At 45.7% G+C, this 8549-nt stretch overlaps 2 protein-coding genes across 2 annotated transcripts; both read right to left on the reverse strand.

Moving 5' to 3' along the window:
- Nucleotides 1–3143: 3143 nt before the first annotated feature.
- On the reverse strand, nt 3144–4327 carry LOC123159180 (uncharacterized). Its single transcript, XM_044577008.1, has 3 exons — nt 4145–4327; nt 3867–4061; nt 3144–3348 (listed from the first exon to the last, which is right to left on the reverse strand). Exons 2-3 carry the CDS (start codon nt 4023–4025, stop codon nt 3283–3285), a joined length of 225 nt encoding a protein of 74 aa, XP_044432943.1. The 5' UTR covers nt 4026–4061; nt 4145–4327; the 3' UTR covers nt 3144–3282.
- A 237-nt stretch (nt 4328–4564) lies between these two features.
- LOC123159179 (uncharacterized) lies at nt 4565–8189 on the reverse strand. The gene is made up of 2 exons (XM_044577007.1): nt 7738–8189; nt 4565–6495 (listed from the first exon to the last, which is right to left on the reverse strand). Exons 1-2 carry the CDS (start codon nt 8043–8045, stop codon nt 5163–5165), a joined length of 1641 nt encoding a protein of 546 aa, XP_044432942.1. The 5' UTR covers nt 8046–8189; the 3' UTR covers nt 4565–5162.
- Nucleotides 8190–8549: the final 360 nt, after the last annotated feature.

The raw sequence follows: 8549 nt of genomic DNA on the forward strand, positions 1-8549 counted from the left end.
CACGAAGGTGGAAGCTTGGCAATAATGCCTCCGTCAACAAATTTGTCCGGCAACACACACTTGAAGTGCTCAAGTTCTTTTGCGAGCGACTGTATCTCATGAGCCTGCTGTACAACAGAGCGTTCATCAGTCATCTTGTAGTCATAGAATTGCTCCATGACGTACAACTCGCTACCGGCGTCCGAGGCACCAAACTTGGCCTCGAGCGCAGCCCACATGTCCTTGCCGTTGTCAAACGACATATACGAATCCACAATGGAATCATCAAGAACACCCAGAAGAGCGCCTTTAAAGAGAGTATCGATCTTCTCAAAAGCTTCCAGCTGTGCTGGATTAAGATCGCCCTCAGGCTTGCCCTTAGTGGCGTCATAGCAGCCCTTGGTCTGAAACCAGTAGACTGCTCTCGTGCGCCACCTCTTATATTGCGCCCCCTTAAAGGCAGGCGGCTTCAGATGCGCAGCAAAACCACTCGGAGTAAATTGCCTATAATCAGGTTTTTGGATTGTTGAAAATATGAGCAAATTACTACGAGAATTAATCCGAATTAACAGAAGATAAATCATGACTACAGTAGCAGAGATTGAACTAATCATGTGAACTAGCATAGTAGATGAACAAATCACATCTAGGGCACATACTAAAAACATGAATTCTACCACGATCTCGAACAGGAAAGATAGAATCACATACGATGCAGCGGGAGCAGCACCGCCGGCGTTGACGTTGTCGCCCATGTCGTCGAGGATGAGGTTGCCGAGGTCGGGGAAGAAGTCGTCGTTCGCGAAGTCGTCGTTGCCAGCAGTCGCGCGAGTGCGCTCCCCAAAAACCTGATCGCCCCTCTCCCGTACAGGATCACGAGAGGCGGGGTTCCGGAGGCCTGCTGTCCCTTCTCCCGGTGCACGCCGAAAGGAGGGATGGAGAAGACTTGATTGGCGGCGCAATGGTCTGGAACGGCGATGAGAAACCATACGAGAAACGGCGGCGGCTAGGGTAGACGTCTGCCGTAGGTCGTGGGAGTAAACCCTACGTCCGAGTCGTCACGATCCAAAAGAACCGGAAACAGTTCAGTAATTAACGCGTCCATTAATTATTAATTAATGACTCATTAATTTTTCCCGAGCAGCAAAAATATAGACAACGTGCATAGCTATGTCCTCGGCTCGGCTCAATCCCGCAACCCGCGGCGCGGCGCGGCGGGGCGGGGCGAGCGAGTAGGTCTCCTCTTCTCATGCTCATACAAGTGGTAGGAGAGCTCACCTTATAAAGAGGTGCAACTCTCTCTCAATTTATGAGGTGGGACTAAACTTTAGCCTTACTCACTCCACTCACATGTGCGCATGAATGGGCCAAGAGAATTTCAGAATTTTAGTTGGGCTTTGAGCCAAAAGCCCACTAGCAAATTCCAACAACTAGTAGGAGTACCTCAAACCAAAGCTTGCAATGTTATCATTACAGGAAATGAACTTGATTCTTACGTGACAACCTCCCGATTCCAAGGGACCACGTGAAAGCTACGACGAACAACTACTCCCCCCGTTTCAAAATAGATGACCCAATTTTATACTAAAGTTAGTACAAAGTTGGGTCATGTATTTTGGAACGGAGGGAATATGCATTTTACATGATTTTGACGTCTTCAACAAAATGCTGGCAATCAACAGTCCAGTTATCTTCTCGAAATCATGATCCTTTACATCCTTCAATCAGAGAGTTGAAATCATGATCCTTTACATCCTTCAATCAGAGAGTTGAAATCATGATCCTTTACATCCTTCAATCGGAGAGTTGATCTCCAGTCGAGTCTGTGAAGATGCATCATATGGGCTATTTTTTTCGCCCGCCAACAATCCACCATTTCGGCGTTAGGGCAAATCATACTGAGAGCAGATCAAACTGACACAGAAGCTTGGCATTAAAAATGAAGTTTTGACATTCCACTTCCAAAGTAACATAAAAAATGAAAATGGGTGCTAAACAAGGCTAGCAATCTAGTATCACAATACTAAGATGTAAAGTAAGCTTTTCTTCACAGAAGAACCATTTAGATATAGGGGTTTATCATGCTGGTTATCTAGAAACAGATGATACTGTCTTTCCCACACAAAAATTAGACCCCAAAAACTTCGTTTCACAAGAAAACATGTTTCCCCAGAAAACTGCCGCAAGTTTGAACGTACTAAATTTCAGATATGCAAGAACTCCAATATCGATCAATGGATATCCCAGAACTCTCCAGTTGTAAAATGAATTGATATGTGCATGTCAAATTGAAGGCATGCTATATCACATCAAACATTCTCTTTCTCTAACAGCCACTTTGCTCATTTTAAGAAACACTGTGAACGATGATTCAATCCAATAGCAAAGCTGTACGACAACATTTGTCCCATTATCCTATTATTAAGTGGCCTTCAATTTTCTCTGCTCAAAGAGAATCATAGGTTCATGTGTAATAATCAACAAAATAAAAGCTCAGATAACTTTTTTTTTAGGGTAGCTCAGATAACTAATAGTGAAGTCTTATGCCACCCAAATGCCCAATGCACCTTATATATGACCAAAAACAAAATGTCCACTTGTGGAAACAATATAACAGCTGGAGCGAAATCAAATAACCATGATCCCATGAATCTATGCAGTGGATATTGTGAGACATTTATCTGATAGTCACACACCATGTTTCTACAAGCCAGAGCTATAACTTCAGTTGTTCTATGATAATGAAGAACGCCATTTGGTTCTTTAAGGAGGACCCATCATCAACTGATGACTAAAATAAGATGCATGACTTATCTAGGTTTCAAAGGTTCCGAGTGACTAGAACCATATAAGCTTATTCTCAACAAGATTACCGTCAGAGCCAATCGTCTAGACCTCAATAGTGGTAATCTTCGGCACACATTACTGACCAAAGAAAGTACTGCATTTCATACACCAAATCGCTCGGAGCTCGTGGGGATGCCATGTGATATAAATGAAGAAAACGTCATGCCGTGGAGAAGAAATATAGGTGACTTCACTATGCGCACTTAACACCGTGTGGCAGCTTGTTTGCAGAGAACAGAAAAATCAGGGCTCATACAAAACAACCACAAAAGCAATAGTGAGCAGATGAATCTTAGAGAAAACTGGAGACGGCAGCATGTCAAAAGCATCTTTAAAGTATCGAATAAGTAGTCATAACAAGGAAATTGAAATGAGCCTCTACAGAATGTACATACCGCAACACAGTAAGAAAAGATGATTACACTACAATAAGAACATTTTTATGATTCCTACCCTCTAAGGCCAGTGGTCATCTTGATCAGGCTTCTTGACAAAGATCTGGTTGTAGTCTGGTCGAGACATCTGTAACAAAAGACACATTCAATAATTAGTGCAAGACGATAATATAGCAAATTCCAGAATACCAGATATAGCAAATCATATCAAAGCAGACTACACTTGTTCCACTACAGGCATGATTTACCACTGATACATCTCTAGGTAACAGCTCTACCTCCAAGTAGCATGATCTGACTAAAAGATTCACAGTTACATTATAGAGTATAGACTGTGTCTCCAGACGAGCAAGCCTAATGGTTTCAATTTGAATAGCATAGTTGGAGGCCTCGAGCAGTAACCATGGACCCCAATGCCTACATTCGATTCAACACCGCCCAAATTCCAAGCCAGAGCACTTGCATTAAATTAGCTACCATCTCTCCTACGGTTTCAATTGATTCTTTGGCGAACGATGCCAATTTGGGGCATAGACCACCCTACTACTAGATCTCTTGCTAGCAGGTGCCGCACCAGAATTTTGACCCGTTAGTCAGGTGCGAAATGTTCAACGGGGAGAGAAGGCGAGATGGGTGCGGGCTTACGAGATCCTTGAAGAGGATGAATGCGATGAGGAAGAAGAGGACGAAGAGGATCTCGAACTCGGCGAGGCGGACGAAGCGGAAGACCTTGTCCACCACCCTGGTCAGCAGCCCGGGATCCCGCCGGCCCCCGCCCCTGCCGACGCCCCGCTGCTGCCGCATCCCCTCCGGTCGCGCGCTGCCCCCTCGACTGCCTCCCTGAAGCCATGAACCCTAACGTGGGTACAAGAGAGAGATGTGCATAGACAAGTATGGCTGGGTGAACGGGGAAGAACAGCTACCGGATCACCGGCGGCAGCGTGGACGAGACGGGGTCGATCGGCGCGGCGGAGCAGGTCGTCGGACGCGGGGAGGAGGGGACGGGCCGTAGAGGGTGGGCTCGCGTGTCGGGGTCCTCGCGGACTATGCAATTGCCGGCGGCTCGAGCGGTGGTCCGCACGATCTTGGATCGGACGGCGGGAAAAGTCGAAGCAGCAAGGGGAAGGAACCAACCCCCCGTTGCACTTTGCAGCTCAGCGAGTCCAAATTGTCCCCCCTTCAAACCAAGTCCAAATTGTGCGGCCGGTGGTCCATTGCCACGAGTTTATTTACAGTCTTATTTCTCATTTGATTTGACTGTCCAAATTTGTCCACGCGGTTCTAAAAAAACGATCATCATGTTGTGACAATGTGTTCGTCTAGTACAGGAAAATGTCATATGCTCTTCTAGTGTAGTGCAAAAGGATGCATTACAAATTTCTCAACGCAGATATAAAAAATAATCACCATATATATAAATTTGTTAAACAAAGGAAAAAAAAGCATTTCTTTTAGACCACACACACAAAAAAAAGAACCATACAAAGATCTCGACTCAACGTTGAGTATGCAGACATACATCACCAAATAGAACAGGATGCATATGAAAAAGGCTCTAGCTTGCAAAACATGAAGGTATTGGTTTTAGAAAACATGGAGCCATTCGCTTATTCGGCTGACAGAATAACAATGTGGGTGATAATACAGGTCTGATTGCCTGTCAGCCTGTGGCAAAGCATTCCTGGACAGCGTACCTGACTGAAACCAATAAGGCTATATTTCTGGTGATAATTCGTTTTAGGTTTTACCCAACAGAGTAAGCATAAAAAAGATGGGAATATGCTAGCTAATGTTAAGCTCAAAGAATCGTCAGCACGTAGTTTACAGCTAGTATACATTTACATGACACGACTACAGCAAAATGGAGATGTTGAGTGGAACTGACTAAACCGAAAGATGTGATATCTTTGTATGATCTGGAGAGAAGAGACGAGGACCCTATCAGGTAATCCACTTGGAGGTGACTTGAGCACTTTGACGAGGTTTCATGGGAATCTGAGACAGGTTCCTCTTTTTCATGTTGGAGGAGACAGTGGGGCTAAAATAAACCTGGCTTTTCTGTGAAATTGATGCCGCTTGCAAGTGTGGTTTTCTCAAAGGAATGAATGTGTGCGACCTTGAGGGCGGCCCTTTCGAAGATTCAACACTTTTAGGTGAATCCCATTTGCTATGGTTCGCAAAACTCTGTGACCGGCCAACTATCTGGGGCCTCTTGTCCTTTGGACTGGGAATGTTTCTGCTTTCCATAGTTTCCGCGGAGTACATTGTCTCCTCCCCGCTGCTGAAGCCGTCCCTCTTATCTCCTTGTTCTGATATTGCCGGTGGTGAAGAACTTGACTGTGCCTCATTCCAGCAGTTTTCCTGGTAAGCAACATTGTGCATAGCATCGCAGTTGATTCGCGCATTAGCTACCCGTGATTCATCTGAAACTGAGCAGTTCGGTTTGATCTTATTATCGACAGGCATCATTTGCTTTAGAGGAAGCGGTAAGAAAATAGATCTTGGATGCCCAGGAGGAAAGCTATCCATGACCGAACCAGGTTGCTCCTTAGGTCTGGGCATCTGTGAGGCTGGATCTCGTTGGCCTTGAAAGGAGTGTGAATTAACAGAATCATTTTCACCATATGAAATCTTGGCAGATGCTGAACTGCATGACCCATGCTGCCGTGTCGGTCTTGCTGGCATCTGCGATGATGACAATGCCCCACCCTCTCGCTCAGTGGTCTTAATATAATGAAGATGACTCAGAGAAGAAGGTTCACTTCGTTGTCCAGCAGAAGATATTAATCGTGCAGGGGGCATCATTGGCTTGCTAACATCTTCCAAGCTACCACTCCAGTGCTGTTTTAACCATTCACATACTGCAGGGATGGGGATCCCAAATTGTGTTGGCACATCCATCTTTGATGCAAGGAGTGCAGTTGATGATGCAGAAGCATACCCTGTAGGTGTAGAAGGTGCAAGCTTCATCGGATCACAGACCATAAAAGCTAGATTCCCGTTCATATCAAAACCAGCAGATCCAGGATGCCATGAGACTTCATCAGTTGAGAACTTTATAAGGTTGTCAGTTGCTATAACAACCTTCCCCTCACCTACTGCCAAATCTCTTTTGTTTGTGTGGCCCAGGAGCAAAACTGTACTGCCAAGGTCCAAGCTGGGGTTCAAGCAGGTTTTCAGGAAATGAGGCTGTTGCCCATGCGAATCTGGGCTATCATCCACGACATCAAGCCCGACTATTGTAAGGTCCAGAATGGGGCTAGTGATGAAGAACCTGAAATGAAGAAACAAAATGTAGAACTGGTAAAAATGCCAGCAAAGGCATGCAAGATAAAGGATCATTAGAGTAAATGCTCCTCCAAAGTAAATAGAGTGTTTTTTTTCACACGAACCACTTCACTGATATCACCTTTCGTTTGTTCAAAGAATTCGTACAACTAAGTTACAAACGTTGTTGGACTGTTTTAGATAATAAAGTTTTCTAGAGGAAATCCAGATTGAGCCCATCCTGAGAAAATAATGCATTAAAAACAACACATCCTGCGCCCATCAGTCGAGAGAATAAATGGAACCAAGGACCACTTTGAGCAGATATTACCTCCCATTGATTCTTATCAGTCGAGCATCCAAAATTCAATAGAATTTATGTCTACCCTGTACAGAGCGGTGAGGTGATCCTATGCGGCTACAGCAGCTTATTTTATGTACTACAAAATCAACTTCAATCCTTCATACATCAACACATGACAAGAAGCCATTTTATGACTTACATAAGGTGCGAACATTCTTATTTGGTACTCCCTCTCTATCAAAATATAAGAAGACGTTTGTTGACACCATGATAGTGTCAAAAAGCGTCTTATATTTTGATACGGAGGGAGTAATTGGCTACTCCATAATGTATTATATCTTTATTTTTCACTAAAATAATAGCAGTATATTATAATCTATCTACCCCTGGTTGCATTTGATCCTCCAAAGTAAAATCGAAATTGTGTCCCCCCTTGCACGTACGGTTGCTACAATAACTGAATGCATTAATAACATCAAGATTGCCGAGGTCCATAATCACAAGACAAGCTCAAATAATTCCCTGAACCATATTGAAGTCAACCCGACCAAACTCTTGAGATTGCGCCTTTTCGCACAAATGCAAGAACTGAGGAACCAATATGGCATGGACCCACAAATCCACCAAAACCTTGAGCCATTTTTAACAGCATTGCAACTGAGAATCGCTACGGAAACCTACAAGCTTCTCCTAAATTTGAAGACGAAAACCAGATCTTCTTCCAGCATGGTACAACATGAACAGCCAGAGCACGAGTACAGCGCAGAGAAATTGCCAAAGGTGTTGCATAATCAAATCTTTGCGCGGAGCACTATGCAACATCAATCGACTTCCGGGCGGAACCGACACAAAAAAATGCAACCATTTGGCACCGCATTGCACAGCCAAACAACCCCAAGCAAAAACCAAGCAGGAAATGCGAGCAATGTCTTCGGGGTTCGTTACCTCTGAGGCACCAGGCGGGCCAGGAGGCGGCCGTGGCTGAGCTGGACCTCGGCGGCGGCCGCCACGGCGGCTGATGGGACGGTCCCGTGCGTGGTGAGCAGGAGGGCGCGGTGGATGAGGAAGCCTCCCCCGCGTTTCCCTCCTCCTCCTCCTCCTCCTCCTCCTCCTGCCCCTTCTCCGCCGCGAGGGAAGGACACCGCCGCGAGCGCGGGACCCTTCGTGGCGAACAGCGTGGACTTGATCCGCTCCAGCTTGGCCCCGCCGCCGGAGCAGAAGCACCACCCCGAGCGGTCCCCCAGGACCCCCATCCTATGCGGCCGCTCTCCCTCCCCTTCTCTCCCTCTGACGAGTGGCTACCGGCGCACGGAGGAGGGCGGCGGTGCCCTCGGGTCAGCGGTGGCTGGCTGGCTCCTCTGGTGCTTTGGCTTCGTGGCGAGAGGAAACAATAATAAGGAAACGGTAATGCTTCTCAGCGAACGTTCGCTGGGGTTACATTTGTGAATGTTTTTGGGGATATTTTATGTTGCGGGTAGATAGCAATTCCTTCTCAAAATTTGTCATGTATGTATTTCTGAAAAAAATGTCATGTGTTTTCAAAAAAAAATTGTCATAGAAATGTGCAAATATCATCCTCCAAAGGGAACGTTTGCCGGCTATTGCGGTCCTAAGAAAAAAGTTTGTTCTCAACGCGTTGGACGAAAAGCTGGGCATCACAGTGGGCCGTGTCTCTGTCCATTCTTACGGGCCGGAGGATTTTTTGTTGTTGTGTTTGCACGCTAGGATGACATGAACAGGCTGGGGCAGAGTTTAGT

The sequence above is a fragment of the Triticum aestivum genome, chromosome 7B (assembly GCF_018294505.1).
Source record: "Triticum aestivum cultivar Chinese Spring chromosome 7B, IWGSC CS RefSeq v2.1, whole genome shotgun sequence".
NCBI lineage: Eukaryota > Viridiplantae > Streptophyta > Magnoliopsida > Poales > Poaceae > Triticum > Triticum aestivum.